This window comes from Falco cherrug, chromosome 9 (genome assembly GCF_023634085.1).
Source record: "Falco cherrug isolate bFalChe1 chromosome 9, bFalChe1.pri, whole genome shotgun sequence".
Lineage (NCBI taxonomy): Eukaryota > Metazoa > Chordata > Aves > Falconiformes > Falconidae > Falco > Falco cherrug.
Genome location: NC_073705.1, coordinates 11,466,191 through 11,484,632, shown reverse-complemented (window position 1 = coordinate 11,484,632; position 18,442 = coordinate 11,466,191). Strand labels below are relative to the sequence as shown.

General features: G+C 61.4%; 1 protein-coding gene across 3 annotated transcripts; it reads left to right on the top strand.

Annotated features, from left to right (window-relative positions):
• Window positions 1–8,616: 8,616 nt before the first annotated feature.
• On the top strand, window positions 8,617–13,743 carry RNF208 (ring finger protein 208). 3 transcript variants are annotated; one of them, XM_055721228.1, is made up of 2 exons: window positions 8,617–9,320; window positions 10,709–13,743. In XM_055721228.1, the coding sequence occupies exon 2, from the start codon at window positions 11,432–11,434 to the stop codon at window positions 12,227–12,229; it is 798 nt and encodes a 265-aa protein (XP_055577203.1). In that variant the 5' UTR covers window positions 8,617–9,320; window positions 10,709–11,431; the 3' UTR covers window positions 12,230–13,743. The 3 variants fall into 3 exon arrangements, with proteins under 3 accessions (XP_055577203.1, XP_055577201.1, XP_055577202.1); XM_055721226.1 differs by having other exon boundaries at window positions 8,617–9,324; XM_055721227.1 differs by lacking the exon at window positions 8,617–9,320 and adding an exon at window positions 9,576–9,715.
• The last annotated feature ends 4,699 nt before the right edge of the window (window positions 13,744–18,442 follow it).

Here is an 18,442-nt window from a genome sequence, read left to right as displayed (position 1 = left end):
CCGCGTGGCCCTGCAGAGTGGGGCTTTCAGCAGCGGTTCCCAGCAGGGCTGTGTTTTGGGGCCACCTTCCCGCCACCCCTCTGAGCCCACAGAGGAGCCAGGGTGCAGCCCCTGGCGAGGTGCTGGGTGCAGAAGCATCCCCGTTGGCAGAGCCCAGCAGGAGGAGGGGGGCCATTTACTCTTGCACCCTGGCAGTGGCTTTTACATCCCCCCAGATCTGAAATCCAGGGCAGGCAAACCCCCATATCCTGTCCTCATGGCATGGTCCTGAGCCACGGCCAGCCTCTGCTGTGTTCGTTGCAGCATGGAGGCAGCCTCGACAGCCCCCCAGCAGGCTCCTGCCTGCGCTCTGCCAGCAGCACCGCGCTGCAGCCGTGTGGGGACACAGCGCTTCAGTGGGGACATCACCAAGCAGGGCAAGCAATGGGGTTGCTTCTTGCGGGATGGCTTCGAGCACCCCGTCTCGTGCTGACAGCAGCCCCGGGCTCTCAGGATTTGATTTTTACCACTCAAGCCGGGCTGTCTGCTCCCATTTGTGTCTGTTGTGCTGCTGGGTGGTGCAGTGCCAGGCTCACACAGCCTGGCAGCTCTGCACTGGCACACAGGCAGCCGCCAGGCAGGCAGACCCTGCACTGATGCAGAGCCTTCTCTGCAGCTCTGCCGGCCCCAAACCCCATTGGTAGATCTGCAGAAAACCAGGGCCTGGGTGAGCCCTGGCAGGTGGGGGGCTCCCCAGAGAGACCCTCTGCCTTGCTGGGCAATGACCCTCACCCTTGAGCCTGCACCCAGAACTGCACCTTCTTCCCCATCCATAGGATCACGGTGGCTCCAGAGCATCCTGGGGGCTGCGTGGGTGCCGGTGCCCTGCACAGTTTTCCCTCACCCCCAAAACCCACACATGCCCCCAGCAAACAGGGACATGGCTTATAGTGGTAGAAGTCTCTCTGGTTCCCCCTGTCCTGTTCTGGGGACACAGCACAGTCCCTGATGGCATCTGACAGCTTCTCCAGCAGTTTGGGCATGCCAGGACCCCTTCCAGGCTGGACCAGTGGTTTCTGTTACATAGAAAGACCTCACCTCCACATGTCACACTGGGGATGAAGCTGCCTCCAGCGTGACCACTCGCTTCCCCACAGCCTGCCTGGGAGCACTGGGCTGCAGCAACCCCCTTGTTCCCATGGGTCCACCTCCAGGCAAGGCACTGGGCAGGGGCTTCCCTCTCTGCAGAGAGCAGCAGGGAAAGACAGGCCACGAAGATGTCCTGTAGCAGCCCAGGATGGCTCCTGGCACCAAATACATTGGCCAGACCCTTGGAGGACTCAAGTCAGGCTGAGGAAAGAGGCAATGGAAACCCCAAGGCAGATGGTGCTGTCAGCCTCGGGAAACCTCCCCAACAGGCAGTACAGCACACCATGCCTGTCCCATGGGATGCAGCCCCCTCCCAGGGACCCCCTACAAGGGCTCTACATGGCTCCCGGCTTTCAGCCAAGGCAATGCCGAGGAGTTCACCAGCTCCCACATTTCCTCGTGTCTCCCCCACCTCCTCACCCCTGCAACCACCCATCCCCAGGTCTGCAAGCCACTGCTCCTCCCCCAGCTGAAGCTCTCCCCAGCACATGCTCGGAGCAGGCAGCAGCTCAGCTCCCCGTGGTCAAACCACAGTGAAGGAGCTGCCGCTCCAGTGGCCCCCGCGTTCCCAGCAGCTGCCGTGCCGGAGGAAGCTGCTGCTGTGCTGGAGCAGGAGCGGTGCTGGGGGCAGCTCCCAGCCGTGCACCCACACAGCTGCCCAGAAGGGTTACAAGCACCCAGAGAAAACAAAATCCTTGGGTCAACACTCAGATTTACCCAGCTGCCTTAGAAATACAACCGTGGTGCTCCATGTAAGAACATCGGTTGCCCAGGCTGAGCAGAAGGGATGCCAGGAGTTGTGGGGGTTGTTGCCAGCTGCTGAGAGCGGGGATGGGGGAAAACATTGTGCCGGGAATCCCAGGACAGCCACCTTGGGACAGGAGGATCCCACCCCTCACTAGCACAGCCATGGCCTCGTGTGCGAGGCTATGTTCAGAGCAAGGGGCTGCAGCAGCCAGGAGGTGGGCAGGGCTTGCTGGGTCCCATCTACTGTGTGCAGGGAAGTTTTCCTGAAAAAGCCGAAATTTTCCTGCTAAAACAAATTGCTGCTTCAGTGCTGGGCTGCTTGTTGGAGCCGTGCCCCAGCTGAGGCAGCACCTAGAAGGGATACAGGAGCTTGGACTCTCTTTACCCATGTCAGGACCACCTCGCCCCACTGCGCTGCTGACAAGCATCTCAAAGGTGCACGCAGCTCCCACGCCGCCTCCTTCTCCCTGACCCAGTTTGTGTCTTAACGCTGCATCCAGGCGAGCAGCACTGTCAGGTTACAAGTGCAGGCAGCACTGGGTTCTCCCAAGGAGCCAGCGAAGCAAATGCTAAATGTCACCACAATTACAAGGTGTCTGCCTCAGCCCCAGCATCGCTGGCATCTGAGCTGCTCCATCAGCCCTGCACCCGCCCAGCCCAGCTCTGGTACATGCTCTGGTTTCTGCTGAGCTTCAGATCCCTCGGGCTCTGTTAAACCCAGAATCAGCTGGGCTGGATGGGAAAGGGGGAAGGTTTCTGCAGAGCTGCCATTTCTATTTCTGGGCCATCCCTGTTCCATTTTGCTTGGGCACAAGGTGTTTGCTAAAGGACATGGGTCTTCCTTGCACCCTCTCGCCCCTGATATGCAGCTCTGGGTCTTTGTGGTCACCTCCTGCGCAGGCCAGCAGCCCTCAGGGAGCTCCAGATCTCCCCATCAGCCCCTGGTAGCACTGCAGGACCAGGAGGGAGTTTCTGATGTGACTGTGGTGCTGTGGGTCACCAGCAAGACATGAAATCCTCCTTGCCTTGGGAGTCCATGGGACTGTGCATGCATGAGGCTGAGGGAGATGCAGCCCCCAGATGAAAGGGGCATCTGATGGGAGTGGGGGACCCCGCTTGCCCTGTGGCGGTTGGACCCAACCCCATATAGTGGAGTCCAACCCCTCTGTCCAAAGCATGGCCAGTGGGCTGCTCTGGGCCTCATGCAGGACAGCTCTGAACATCTCCAAGGTGGGAGATCCCACCACCTCCCTGTGCCCCGGTCCAGTGTTTGACCCTCAAAGTGAAAAAGCTTTTCCCCACATAGCTATAGGGACATACAGCTGGAATTTCCCATGTCCTGGCTTGTGGCTATTGATCCTCATCCTCTTTCCCTCCTCCCATGAGATAACTGCGGAGAGCAATAAATTTTCCATGAGTGCTCTTTTCTGGCAGCTGAGCAACCCCAAGTCTGCAGGCAGGGAGCTGGTGGGGAGGGGAATGAAGGTCACTGCATCCGACGAGAGGAGATGGTATCTCTGGCCTTGCTGCCCTGATCTCCCCCCAGCCCACGCGCATCCATCCTCATCCTCCTCCCTGCTCTCCTGCCACTGGTGCAGCATCAGCAAAGCGCTTCACACCAAAGGCCCCCAGAAGTGTCCAAAGTATTAGTCACTAAATTGAATGAATAGTAAAAATAATGATTACACCCCTTGGGATCTATTGGGACTTTAGGAACATCCATAACTTCCAAGCTGGCCAGAGCACTGTGCATGCAGATCTGTCGTGCTGTGGAGCTTATAATTCCCATAATGTCAAGATTTCTGTGTGGTGGCATGTGGAAGAGCCACAGGCTTTAGATCACTTTGCAGATTTTCTGAGTACCGTTTTTCTCGTGGTGGAGCCTCTGTAGAGGGGTGCAAGCCTAGAAATGACCACATCCAAACTCCCATCAATGTGTTAGGACTGTACTGCAAGAGCATCAATGGTCAGGTCCTGAGCACCACCAACCCACACACTTCTGCTGCTTCAAACAGCAACCAGAGCAACCAGCTCTGCAGCAGCTGGTTGCATCCTTAAGCAACCAGCTGGCAACAAGCAATTCTGCTGGTTTCTTGGCAGATAGCATCCTTCCTTCAAAATGGTGTTTGCTCTGTCTGGGCAAACTGCGCATCCCAGGAGCTGTCTGCAGTTTTGGTTGAGCTGTGTGGCAGATGCATGGTGTGAAAGCTGCCCTGCGTTCCACTTCTGCTGGTGTCTGTGCTGGGCTGTTGTGGGGGCTGATGTCACCTCAGCCAGGCCTAGAGGGTCTCAGCCTGGAAAAGCAGCAATCATGGCACTCAAGATCCCTTCTTCTGATGCTCTACGCCAGGAAGGAGAGACAGTCCAAAGGGGATGGAGCATGGCACAACGGAGCATGGAGGATGATAAGACTTAATGTGGACCGTGGGTACCACGTCCACATCTCTCCCAGCCACATCGGGCTGGGGCATCCCTCCGGCGCCACAGAGCAGCCAGGCAGGCGCTGGTACCAGTGCCTGGCCTGCTACAGACCTGCCGATAAAGCTGCTCTCTGGGAAGCTGAAGATGAGCTCATTTTTTTGTGGGTGAATTATCTGTGTGATAAGTGATTCACCAGTGCAAAACAAGATCATTGCAAGAAACAGGCTGGATTTTGGGAAGAGCTGTTGGTGTGTGCAGGACCCGGTCAAACAAACTCTGTAATGAGCAGCAAGCAGTAAATAAAAGTGGCGTGAGTCATTGCAAAAGCAGCCCAGGTGCTGCCGCCAGAAGCATGGACAGCAAAGCTCAATGCCAAGCGTGCAGGCTGTAGATGGGATCTGGGATGCGGGGCAGGAAGGCTTGGGACACACGGAGCTGCTGGCTCACTTGGGTTGAGTGGAAAGCAGAGACACATGTGTCATCACAGCGCAGGGTCAGCACCAAGCGAGGAAGGAGCCATCCTGTTAGAGCGGGTCCTTCTCCACAGTCATTATAAATCCAGAAGCGCAATAAACCCCTGAACATGCAGCTGGATGACCCAGATGATGATGGTTGATGCAGATGACGAGGAAGAAAAATCTTCTGGCATCACCATTCATCTCAGCGGAGTTGCAGCAGACACTAGCCAGCGGTGTTAGGTCTCTCAATGCATCTGTAAAGCAAAGGTTTGGAAACGATCCATTTGTGACACCGGCAAGTAATGAATTTTGCAGAAAGAAGCTGTGGTTGCACGCAGGGCAGTCCCAGCAGGACCGATGCCAACTTGATTACAACAAGTAACCACTTGATTACATAAAACAAAACTTTGTTCGTCTGGGTGGCATGAAGTGAACCCACTGGCAAAGCTGCTCCTGCATGTGTGCCCAAGTAGAGCTCAAAGCAGGACACGAGGAATGGTGGGCACACTTGAGCTAAGGAGCAACCTCCGAGCCTAAGGGCATGCTTGGTCTGCTGAAAAGGTCTCAGAAAATCATAAAATAAATCAGTGCTGTTTGTAAAACCCACAAAAGCATGCCATATGACATCAGCACAGCTCAGAAGACATGCTGAGAATATCCACATGCAGTGTAAAGATGTACATTTACAATAACATGCAATGCAATAATTTTTTATAAAAGATAATGCAGCATATATGTATATATGACATAATTAGGTGTTAAACCCAGGAGTAAGAGTGTAGCCAGACCCAAAGGCAAAGGGTAGAGGTGGTCAGAGGTGCTGGGATTTGGTAGGGACATCACTTGAGAGCATGGCCACCCAGGCCTGGCCAGAGGTGGGGGGTCTGGGCTTTGAAGGATGAGATTATTTTCAGTTTGGGGCGGAAAGTAGAGATCTGGGTGGACCAGCTCAGCAGAGAAAAGGGAAAGCTCTGTATCTCCAAAAGCAAGCCTGGGAGAGCTCTGCAAGTCTCCTTGAGCACTCACACGTTGGGATGAAAACTTGGGGCTGAAGCCTCCCTTGGACCAGACTTAACCAGTGGCACTTGCCACCAAGGACCCCACCAAGCCTCACAGAAGCTGTAGGAGTAAAAGCAGTGCTAGGCTTTGGCTTGGGCTGCAAACTGATTCACAAGTACCTGAACAGGCGGAGGAGAGCCTGAGAAGTGCTGCTGGGATGGGATGAGATGGGAGAATCCAGTGCCACTTCCACTGAGCACACGAAGCAGAGACTAGCACAGCCATTGGGGCAACATGAAGATCCCCAGCATCTTGGCACAAACACACTCTTGTTCAGCAGAAAAGATGCCTGATACAATTTATGATTATTTTTAAATAGAGCTGTTGCTCAACTCATAGAATAGCAGTGTAATAACACTGTATAGCTGGGTCAGCATGGGGATGCCATATGAATTAATAACAGAAAATGGCTCGTGCTCACTCACTTCCTGCAATTTCCTTTGGTCTGTGAGTTCAAGCGTGATATCTCGGTTCTTGCTATCTGCATCCAGAAGCATTAGCAGGCAAGTATGCAAAAACTGACACAGAGAGGATGGGGAAGAAGATTAAGGGAATCCCTGTTTAGCACTGTTAGGGTGCCAGACAGCAGCAGCCTCAGACTGCTTTCGGCAGGTGAACAGGTCAAAGAATTACACTTGGAGGGACTAGAGGCAAAGTCGTTACGAAATCCCTTATCCAACGAGAGAAACTAAAAGATTAAAAACACAACCGCTAACATTGTCAACAGGGGAGCATGGATTTCCAGGTGGAGGCAGCTGGTGGGTGAAGCTGCATGGTCCCCAGGGGGAAGCCACACTCCAGGGTTGGTCCAGCCTGAGGATGGAGGGTGGCTGAGCCCTTGGGGTACCAGGACATCCCTCTGGCCCGGGTGGGTTTGGTCACCTCTTCCAGGCCAAGTGTATGGGTGAGATTTTTAGCATCATTGCCTGGAGCTTGGGTGATTGGATCATCTATGGGATGTATAAGGCCTGGCAGAGCTGAGCTTTCCTCCAGGCAGGCAGTAGGGGTGCAGAGCTGTGCAGTGAAATACACGAGCTCCAGCTGCTGTGTCCGTCCCACTGATGGAGAGGCCAGGGGTCAGTGATGGTGTGAACACCGTGTCACCGTGTGGTCACAGCACAGCTCCAGGGTCACGCAAAACCCTTGTCACAGGAGCACACAGCAGCTGGGTCTGTGCTGCAGCAAGGCTGGGTGCTCAGCACGCAGGTCTGGGCAGGATAAGCTTTGGGGGGAGGGCACCAAAATCCAGGAAAAATCCTAGGGACAAGTGAGGAGAATAAAGAGCTCAAAAGTGGCAACGGGTGACACAAGCGGGGAAATCCCAGCAGCACCCAAAGGAGCCCAGTGAGCCCCCAGCAGCACCACCCTGCTCCAGCCAGGATGGGGTGGGGGCATGGAATGGTTTTGGAGGCGCATGTGCCCGAGTCCCTGTCGCTGGGGGGGGTGGCTGTGAGCTCTGGGTTCCAGCGTGGCTGGGGAGCTGGCCTGTGGCCTCCCCACGCTGGAGGCACCCATGGCGGGGGGAGAGGGCAGCATGGCCTCCGACATCTGCCAGAGCACGGCAGGAACCCAGAGGCACAGACCAGGGGTCGTCCGACCAGGGCGCAATGTCCGCAGCCCAGGGGCTCGTGTCTGCCTGTGCCAGCGAAGGGGTCAAACCAGCAGGGCCACAGCAACACGTGATGCTCCCCAGTGCTCCCCAGAGACGCGACAGCACTGCTGGTGCCCAGTGGTGGTGTGAGCCCCCACACGCCAAGCTGAGCCCACCACATCCCCCAGCGAGACTCTGTGCCCCGCTCCCCCCTGTCTAGAGCTCAGTAGGGATTGGGGATGTTCAGCAAGGTTTTCAGCTCAGCAGGGGGGGGGGGGGGGGGGCTCTGCTCCTCTCCCTCAGGGGTGGCTGTGGGTCGGGGTCGGACCTGGCAGTGGGGCAGGGGTCTCGTGGGACACAGTGTGGTGTACAGCTGATTCAGCAGTGGGAAGAAGGGGGGGGTGGGGGGGTGGGGGTGGCATTCCTGGTGTTACAGCCTTTTCCCAGCCCCGAAAGCTGTGGGGGCTGCTGGCGGGGGCCCCTCTCCCCACTGCCGCATGCTCCCTGCTGCTGCCCCCAGAACCGCTGCCCCCCGCCCCCCCCAGCAGCATCGCCTGCTCCCCAGCCAGCGCCGCGGAGCCATTTCCAGCGGATGCTGAGTCACTGCAGGCCCCTCCGAAACCCCCCCGCAGGGACCCGCTGGGGCGGCGGGGTGAGGGAGCCGGGGGGGGGGGGGGGGGCGGGGGGGGCGGGGGGGGCGGGCGGGGGGGTTGTGTGCATGGGGGGATTGTGCAGAGGGGGGATTGTGCGGGGCACGGGGGGTGTGCGGGGCAGGAAACTGTGAGGAGGGGGCTGTGCGGGAGGGGGTGTGCGGGGCAGGGGGGGTGTGCGGGGCAGGGGGTGTGTGCGAGGGGGGTGATGTGCGGGGCGGGGGAGTGCAGGGCAGGGGGGTTGTGTGGGTGGGGGGATTGTGCGGAGGGGGGATTGTGTGGAGCACGGGGTGTGTGTGGGGCAGGGGGGATGTGCGGAGCAGGGGGGGTGCGAGGGGGGTGATGTGCGGAGCAGGGGGTGTGTGCGAGGCAGGAGGGATGTGCGAGAGGGGTGCTGTGCGGGGCAGGGGGGGTGCGAGGGGGGTGCGGGGCGGGGTGTGTGTGCGGTGGGGGGTGTGTGCGGGGCGGGGGGGCCGTGCGGAGCGGGGGGGGGCTGTGCGGTGGGGGGTGTGCGGGGCGGCGGGCGGTGCGGCCGGCGGGCCCCGGCGCTGCTGAGCGAGGGAAATGTGAGCCGGCTGCACCACTGCGGCGGCACTGCGGGCGCCGGGCGGCAGCGGAGCGGGAGCGCGCAGGCAGCGCCCGCGCCCGCCGAGCCCCGCGGGACAGCGGGGACGGAGCCTGCCCGCCTGCACCTGCCGGAGCGGGGCAGGGGGCCGAGCCGCAGCCCCCCGAGCCCGGCCAGCCTGCGCCGTCGGCCGGGGAGTGTTGCATCAGCCCGGCGCGGCGCGGGGGCTCGGCCGCCGGCGGAGGCGGCGGGGGGAGCCGGGGGAGGGCGAGCGGAGCGGCGGGGCGGGCGGGAGGTGCCTCCCCGGCGGCGGCAGCGCCGCTACCTGCCGCCTCCCCCCCGCAGCCGGTCCCCGCGGAGCATCCGGAGCCGGAGGAGCCGGCGAGAGCCCGGCGCCGCCAGCCCCTGCCTTTGTGCCCGGCTCCCCCCCCGCGCCGCCGGGACAGCCGCCTAAGGGGGCGGCGGGGCCGTGGGAAGCGCGGCCGGGAGCCACGGCCCGACCGGGAGCGGCGGCGAAGACGCGGCAGCATCCTTGGGGAGCCGGCACCGGGCACGGGCAGCGCCTGCATCCCTCTGCCTTTCAGATAACCTTTACCCGCTCGGGCCTCCAAACGGGCACCGGGGCCGCAGCAGGGGGGGCCGGAGGCTTGAACGGGGGACGCGGCCGGCCCGGGACCCCCGCCCGCGCACGGCGGGCCGATGTAGGTAAGGGCTGGCAGCGACCGTCCTTTTGGCCGGGCTGCCCGGGGGGCATCACCCTGCGGGCGCGCAGGCGCGGGCGTGAGATGGTGTGTGCGAGTGTGTGCGGGCGGGTGTGCGGGTGTGCACACGTGTGTGCACCGCGGGGCTGCCAGCGCGGCGTGGGGCGGGGGATTGCGGTGGGAGGTCGTCGGGAGCTGGGTGCTGGGTGGGGTGGGGGGTGTGAGGTGCTGGGAGGGCTCTGTCGCCCCAGGGGTGCCGGGGATGCGGGGCACGGCGGGGTGCTGCGCCAGGGCTGTGCATGGCGGGGGTGTGACGGCGTGAGCGTGGAAGCGCGGTGGCTGCGTGGGGCGGCTGCCCGGCCGCACGCATCGCTGTGCCCGTCGGCGCGCTGCGGGTGAGTGTCTGCGGGAGACCTGCGGGCAGAGCCCCCGGGGCTGCTGCTACGTGCGGGGAGGGGGGGGGACACACGGTGCTCATGGGGCGCAGGGTGCAGGATGTGGGCCCGTGATGGGGTTTGCAGGACACGAGGCCTCCCTCCCCGTGGCAGGCATAGCGTGATGCTTGCAGGACCCCACTGCTGCCAGGGCATGGCCCCCAGGGATGCCCCCGCTGGGGTCAGGCAGGGATCCAGCCCCCCACGGCGCTTGGGCATCCAGGGGGGAACCCCCCGCGGCCTCTCGCTGTCCCCAAGGGCTGCTGCTGCAACCAGATGGCCCCCTCGGGCCCCCTCCGTCAGGCCTGGCAGCGCTCGTCAGGAGCAGGCATCCCTCTAACAGGATTTGCAGTGTGATGGAGGAGAGCGCCTTCGCCCTTCTCAGAGGAGAGACAGGCTGTCGCCGGGGCTGCTGAGGGAGAAAATGGCCACGGGCTGGCTGCCAGCCCCCCATCTCCTGCCCCCAAAACGGTGCCTGTCCTCTCCAGCAGTCCCGGGACAAGAGCAGAGAGCTGGGAAGGGGGAGAGGAAGCTGGAGGGAGGGATAATAGCAGGGACAGATCAGGAGCAAGCGATGGAGGTAAAAATAGATCCACTGAGCAGAGGAGGGGCTAAACGTGCGAGAAAACCCTGAGCAGCGGCAGGTCGGTGAGGGAGCCCCCCCCGGAGGGACCCTGCATCACAGCGGGGCACAGGAGGACCTGCCCTGCCAGCCCCCAGGGCAGAGGGGGAACCCGTGACCCCAGCTTGGGGCTTCGGAGGAGGTGCCTGGGGGGAAATACCTGCCTGCTCCCACTTGTCCTGGCCCAGCATGCGGGTGGATGGACAGGACCTGCAAGGGCTCAGTTGCCAAATTGCCGGGATGCAGGCAGGCACACATCCCGAGGGAGCGCTGGCAGCCGGTAGATCCCTGAAGAGCCTTGGATCCAACCCCCTCTTGCTTTTCATTTCCAGCAAGCACGAAGCTGAGCTGGGGCCAGAGGCGCCAGGGACGGAGGGGAGAAGACACGTGGCAGCCCCCACAGCAGCCAAGGTGAGCTGCCCTCCGGCACAGGATGCTCCCTGAGCCCCTGCCCCGTGGGAGCTGCCGGTGACAGTGACGGCAAGTGGGAGAGCCGGGAAGTCAGAGCAAAGGAATTTGCAAACACATTCTTCAGCACCACGAGGATCCACAGCAAGTAAACAGGAACAAAGGCTGGGCGGAGGCGGGGACCAAGGTGAGGTGGGGGCTGCCTCTGGTTCCTGCGAGACCCCCACCACACTCTCCTGCCCTGAGCAGCACCGGTGGGTCCCCAGTTTACCCCCAGTTTACCGTTCCTGACTGGAGCTGATCCGGTGTGGGAAGTGCCAGTGAAGACGAAGCTGGGAGCTGTCAAGTGACCGCCAATGTCACATTAACATCCCAGCAAGGCACTGCGGGGAGCTGGCACTTTGATCACCCGCTGAAGAGCATCCTCCAAGGCAGGCAGGATACCGCTGTGAGCCTTGCCTTCCCCTGCCTGCCCTGGCCTCGCACCCAGCACCTGTGGGGCTGGCCGGAGAAGAGGGGTGCAGGATCCGTGGTGCTGCCCCATCTTCCCAGGATGCTCTCCCATGCCAGCAGCTGCTCCCCATGCTCCTGCTCCGCAGCCAGACCGAGATTGAAAGCTCAGCAGGCTGCCAGCATGTTTTAGCCTCATGCAGGCGTCCCTCGGAGACCCCAGAGCAGTGGACAGTAATGTGAAAACGATACTCATGTCGTGTCTGAAAGGGCAACAGGTCATCATTAAAATGGAGGCGATGAAAATCATTCACCCAGAGAAGTTTTCGGAGCTGCAGGCCTCGCAGCCACGCTATACGCCGGCCCCACGCCGCGAGCCGCCCCTCGTGGCCAAGCGTGCATGGCCCTCTGAGTCCGAGATCATTGTCAACCAGGCATGCGGGGACATCCCTGCCTTGGATGCCACCCCTGGACCCCTGCCGCTGCCCCGGACTCCCCCCCTGCCGCGGCGAGAACGTGGGTACCAGAGCCAGCGGAAAGGCAGCTCGGAGGTCTGCTACCACCGGCAGCCGCCGTCGGACGAGGTGATCGTCAACCAGTACGTGCTGCACCCCTCGACACCCTGCGAGCCCCTCGAGTGCCCCACCTGCGGCCACATGTACAACTTCACCAACAAGCGGCCCCGCATCCTCTCCTGCCTCCACTCAGTGTGCGAGGAGTGCCTGCAGATCCTCTACGAGTCCTGCCCCAAGTACAAGTTCATCTCCTGCCCCACCTGCAAGCGGGAGACCGTCCTCTTCACCGACTATGGGCTGGCGGCGCTGGCCGTCAACACCAGTATCCTCAACAGACTGCCGGCCGAGGCGCTGACTGCCAACCCCGTCCAGTGGAGCAGCGACACCGACCGCAGCTGCTACCAGACCTTTCGCCAGTACTGCGGGGCTGCCTGCACCTGCCACATCCGAAACCCGCTGTCTTCCTGCACCATCATGTGAGCCCCGCGCCCCTGCCTGCACCTCCTGGCAGCGGGACGGCCGGCGGGTGGGAGCGGGTGGCCCAGCACTGCAGCCAGTCCCTAGTCCCTTCTTTGCCAGTGGCACAGCCCGGGGATGCTCTGATGCTCGCCGTGGCCAAGGATGTAGGACCTGCGTCTTTGCCAGCACTGGCAGGGGGAGAAGGGGACACTGGGACCTGGTGGCAGCCCCCTACACCCACCCTGGTGGTACCCAGGGAGAGGGACACTGGGATGGGAAGCACATCTACCAGCGCATCCAGGGGCTCCGGCTTCCCCTGGTCCTGTGGCAGGTGACCCTGCTGTGCGTCAAGCATCTCGTCGTGCTCCTTCGCTGGGCGCCTTCTTCCTCCTCTCTCCCCATGGCTCCCAAGAATGGACGTTGGGTCCTGACCAAAGTGACACCCTCCCCATCACACTGCAGCTGCCACTGGCAGCACAAGGAGCCCTGGAGGTGCACGGTGCCACACCAGGGTGCCCAGCCGGCATGGGAGGCGAGGACAGGTCCCCAGCTGCCCCCCCACCCCTCTTCTCTGTAAGTTATTTGCCAAAGCTTTCATCTCACCGGCCAAGCCGCCATGCGCCCGAGTCGTTGTAGCCACACCAAGCCACACACTGGCCCCTCGGTTGCAAGCAGACATGCGGCCCGTTTCCTCCGCAGGCCCTTGAGGAAAGCTCCACTTTATCCTCGTTTTGGAGGATTCTTGTTTTTTCCCCAGCTGTCCCCGGCCGCCCCATCCCAGGCCGCTACATGTTCACAAAGGCATTGAGCTCTGCCTGTTCTCTGCCGCTCCGCCTGGGGCCCTGCACCGATGCCCTGTGGGATGGCTCAGGGGAGCAGCATGGGGTCCGGTACCCCAAATTACCAGCTCCAGCGGGGGAATTGGGCTGGGCAGGGGGGCAGAGGTCTGGCTCCGGCCCATGGTCCCTTCCTTGGAGCAGCACCTCTGTTCTGACACCGTGTGTGGAGGGGCTGGCAGGGCAGCGGCCTCCTGTGCACAGTCTTGCCTTCTCCAGGGCAGCTGGAGGGGTAAGCTTGCTGCCAAAAAAGCAAAAAAAATAAACCTAAAAAAATAAAGAAAAAGCCATAATTTGCGGGTGCTCCTGTGGGGCTGAGCACCACAACCCAGCACGGCTGCAGCACCAGGGGCACGCAACCGCTCAGTCCCAGGGCACCAGGGCTGGGCGAGCCAGAGGGGCCCCGCAGAGCCCCACACTCTGGAGGACAGAGCAGCCCTGGCCCTGGCCGAAGCCCAGCATCCATCCAGGGAGAGAGGCTGAACCATCCCCCCGGCCGCCCCAAGGGAGCAGGAGCAGCTGATACCACCAGCGCAGCCCTGGGTACCACCCCGCTGCCAGTGGAGAATGGGGGCCAATACCGTTTCTGTGTTGCTCTGCCAATGCCTCCCGCTGCTGGTTGTGACGATGATCATGTTTTATACCCGGCCTTGTTCTAACCCCCATCAGTCTCCCCAATAAAGATTATATTGGAACGAATGGTGAGCCAGCGTCTCGGGGGGCGTGTCGCTGTGGGCAGGAGTGGGATGCACACCATCCAGGGTGCTGCACCCTGGGCCCGCTTGGTCCATGGGGCAAGGTGCAGGGGAGATACCCAGAGGAAGGGCTTTCCCCTGGACTGACACCACCTCCTCCAACCTGCTCTTGGCCCTGATGCAGTTGTGTCCCTTCCCTGCCCAGTCCCTGGTGCCACTGCACATGGCTGGGCACCATGGGGGTACCCTGCCCACCCTGGCAAGCAGTCTCCAGCTACACCAAGGGCTCTTAAATGCCCACTGTGTGTCCCATTCCTCCCCAGGTGACGTGGTATACCGGGGGGAGGATTTGTCAGACTGGTCCAGGTGGCACCTGTGGGCAATGGGAGCTGGACAGGGACATGGGCAGCGCTGAGCTCCCTCTGCCCCACTCCAGAGAGGCAGCTGCACCCAGGGGCCCTGCCATGCAGCCCTCTGCACCATCCATCTGCACCGGTGGCACATGGGGGCTGCCCTGGGGCCTGGCATACACTCAGCAGCACTGACAAACATCAGTGGAGGGCACCCACTGCTGGCACCGAATGGACCCCATGGTCACCACGATAGCAGCTATCCAGCTGGGAGAGGCAGAAATTCGCAGCAGAAGCAGATGGGAGGATGCTCCTGGGGCAACCGTTCCCCAGGGTGTAAGCTGTACACACAGGCTGGTGCGTGCACACACGTGTGCATGCCAGAGGGTGTGTGTGTGCACACACTGAGGCTTTCTGTGCGGGCACAGCCCCACTGGCCCAGTGCTGGCGCCCAAATTTCCTTTCTCTGGGAGCAGCAGCTGTCTATGCCCTCTGCTGTGGGCCACCATGCAGCAGCTGCTTCCAAAGCACTGGCATGTCCCTGGCTCACAGCCGAGCACCAGGGGCAGCCCCCCCGCTGTGGGGTGCAGGGGGTGTGAGGTGGCTGCAGACCCCTTGTTCTTGGCTGCTGGTTCCCCCCCCGGTAGGTGGGTTCTATGCCTGGAAAACAAAACCACATCCCAACCCATGGGCACTGAATTATGGCATCAGCAATGCAGCCAGTGCCACCCCCAGCCCCAAGTGTGCAGCAGCCATGACTGGGCTCCCTGGCCCTGCACCCGCATCCTCACCACCCTTTGTGAGTGTGGGGGGCACATGCAGCCCTAGAAGCAGTGCTGGAGGTTCCTGGTGGTCACAGCATCCCCCCCAGTAAGCCTGATGATGTGGCTGCTGGGGGAAGCTGAGGCAGTCCCAAATCTGGGATGCGCATCTCCATCACCTCAAAGGCTAATCCTGAATCCAGGAGAAGCATCTCCATCTGTGGGGCCCCAAAGTCATCAAAGCAGTGGGCCAGCCAAGGCAGAGGTGGCAGCAATTTTGCCCTCAAAGCAGGATTTTACCCTTTTTATTACGTAACAACAAAGGGTACAGCGTGTCCTTCCTCCCCGCCCCCCCCGCCCCCCGCCTTCTCGTGGTTCCTCTTGGGCACAGAGTAAATTTAAAACTGCTAATTTGATTTCTAGTTGCAATTAAGGATGAAACGGGGCCTTTCAGGAGTAAGTGCTGGGTGAGAGCCCATTTCTCCAGCCCTATTAACCTCGAAGGAGCGCTTGCGGGAAGAGGGGCCCCGGGTGTGCTGTGGGGGGACAGGGACAGTGGTGCAATGTCAGCCCTTGCCTTGCAGCTGCAGGTGAATTAGAAGTCTTTCAAACTCACCCTGGCATCCCAAGCTCTGAAGTGCTTCCATGGCTGCAGTGGCCACACCAAGGTTCATGCATCCAGTTTGGGTTTCCAAAGCACTCTGTGTCCCACCGCCTGCTTAAACACGGCCAGGGTATCACCATGGGAGCAGATTTGGCCACACGTGAGCAAAGATGCTCACAGATGTTCCCAGATGAGCTGGCTGTAAAATCTCCTCCTTGACGTAATGTCTGTCCCAGGCTGGGATGAAGCTCTGGGGTCCCCCAATGTGCAGACTGGCCCGTGATGGGAGGGGGGACTTGGGGGGTTAAGTGGCTCCTGGAGCCTTCCCCAAACGCCCTCATTTCAGATGTGGGAAGGGCCAGGAATAGGCAGCTCTCTGCTGGTTTAGGATCAGCCTTTGGCACGGGTTCAGGGAACCACGCTTCCCAGCCGTTCTCCTCAAAACCCGCTCCCACAGCCCAGCCGGTGGGTGCCAGCGGTTGTGCCAGGCCAGGGGCAGCTCTGCACTCCTGCCAGTGGTGGGTGGGCAGCCCTGGGCAGTGCCGAGGTCGGTTCCCATGTGTGTGACCCCACTGGTCCCCATCCTGCCCACCACCCTACACGGCTGCACACCAGGACTGGTTTCCCAGTGGCACAGAAAGGGGGGAAGATCCATTCCCAGGGCAGGGGCCAAAGGCTGTCTGGGCTGTGCAGCAGCACCATGCCAAGCTGGGAAGGAGGTGGCTGAGAATCAGGGCTGTGCCCTGCCTGGGGACATGCAGCTTTGAAACCTCGACCTGGGGCGGTCACGCACTCGAAACAGCCATTTCAGCAGAGAGGAAGCTGCTTGCAACAGCTTCTGCCAGCGCCCAGCTTTCACAACGAGGTGCAACCCCGCACCAGAAGTTAATGTGCTGTGGCACCGAGCCCAGGAGGCTGTGACAGGTCCCCAGAGCAGCGCTGGCCCCGCGGATGGGGAGGGACTGCTGAGCTTGGGAACTTTTGTGGGGTTAAATCCAGGTGAGGGCTGCCTGCAGGCACAGGCACCTGCTCCTGCTCAGTTCTCAGCTCCACGTTCAAGGCCGGGTTTCTGACACAGGAGTTGCTCCCAGTGCCTCACCGCTTTCATGCCACCCCCCTGGCTGCTGTCCCTCCTTCCTCACTCTCACAGGTGCAGGATGGGGACAGTGCAGGCATGTCCCCAGCGTGGGGGCTGAGCAGGGAAGGGAAGATGCTGCTGCTGTTTGTGGTGCAAAAGGGTGGGGATGCCTCTGACCAGAGCTGGATGGGGCCCCGACACCTCAACCCCCTGACCCTGACCCTCAACCCTTGCCTGCCTAGGCAGGTGAGACTGGGCACATTCGGTGCATGTCCTAACTGCCACCCAGGCATGGCTGGGGACCAGCATCAGGGACCCACTGGGCTTCATCAGGAGAAGCCAGGAGAGAGATACAGCCCCGCAGTGCCCCGAGTGGGCAGGTCCCTGCAGGGATGGGGACAGCCGCGTCACTGGTGTGGGGACACCACCACCATTCCCCACCGGGGTGCCAGCAGCTGGGAGATATGATGAAGCATTTGGGGTGCAATGGCGTGTCAGGGGCTTGTGGGAGGGGACAGGGAGGACTGCGAGGGGGACAGGAGGAGATGGGGTGGATTTGGAGGGCTATGCTGGAATCCCTGGGGGGAAGGGGAGAGGGGTGAGAGGGTAGCAGAGGAGAGATGGGACAGCTGGTTAGAAGGCAGCTGAGGGCTGCATGGGGGGGGGGTGGTGAGGCTGGGGTACATGGGAGGGCTGTAGGAGGGTGCTGGGGTCTGCACTGGGATGTGCACAGGGGGGCAGGGTACATACAGCTGCTGGGGGCGCATGGTGCTTAGTAGGGGTACAAGGGGGACTGCAAGAGATCAGGGGGTGCATGTATGGGGCTCTGCGGAGGACTTTGGGGGGGGCTGTGCTGGGGGATGGTGCCCTGCAGCCAGAGCACTGCCACAGCCTCCCATGGCTCTCAGCACGCCGCCCCCGGCCCCAGCACACCGGGCTGCTCGCTGCTATCTCAGTGCGCTAAATATAACCGAGTCCTTGTGAGCGGACGCTGCAGCCAGGCTCCCGCGGGCCAGCCCTGCCTGCATGGTCTGCGGGCAGCACCAAGCTCTGCATCACCTACGGGCTTGGTCCCACACCGCAGCCCTCCTGAGGGACCCCATCCCTGGGGTGATTTAGGTGCCCTTCTCCAGCTTTCAGCGCCCAGAGGTGCAGGCTGCCCGGTGAGGGCAGTGCGGATGTGCTGGAGGGTGCATCGTGCTCCGTCGTGTCCCCACAGCGACAGATCTGGCCTGGTTTGCCCAAAAGCCCATTACACCCCCCATGTAATGTAGAGCAGGGACACGTGCCAGGCCTCCCATGTGGTGGCGGGGCCCCCCTGGGTGTTTGAGCCCCCCTCTCCCTGCAGGCCCCATCTAGCCAAAAATGCCCCCAGCCAGGGCTGAGCTGGCTGTTCTCCTGACGGACCTGCTCCATTTGGTATAAATAAATATTCCTTGGTGCACTGGGGGCTGGGGTGGGGGTGGGGAACCACCTGCCTCTGCCTCCCAGTCTGACCTGTTTCAGGGTGCTGCTCCTGCCGCTGCCTCTGTGTTTCGCTGGAGCAATGCAAAGTAGTGCTGATGCTGAGAGTAGCCCAGCAATGCATGTCATGACAGATGTTGAGAGTAGCCCAGCAATGCATGTCACGACGGATGCTGAGAGTAGCCCGAGCACCACGGCAAAGCCCAGGGCCCAGATCTGTGCCGCTGTGGGCAGAAGGGCAGGGGTTCCTGCAGGGCTGTGCAGGCAGGGAGCAGGCACTCGCTCCCCACCAACCTGGCTCCCTTTGCAGGGGGAGGGGGATGGGGAGGGGTGGCACCCTGCTGGCCCCTGCAGCGGCAGCCCTGGGGAGCTGCCCACAGCCGGTTTCTGGGGAAGAAGAGCAAAGCCAGAACGTGCAGCCGGTTGCACAACCCCGGCATGGCTGG

Excerpts from the sequence above, each read along its gene's own strand:
- RNF208 (XM_055721228.1), top strand. The coding sequence starts at position 11,432 with ATGCAGGCGTCCCTCGGAGACCCCAGAGCAGTGGACAGTAATGTGAAA.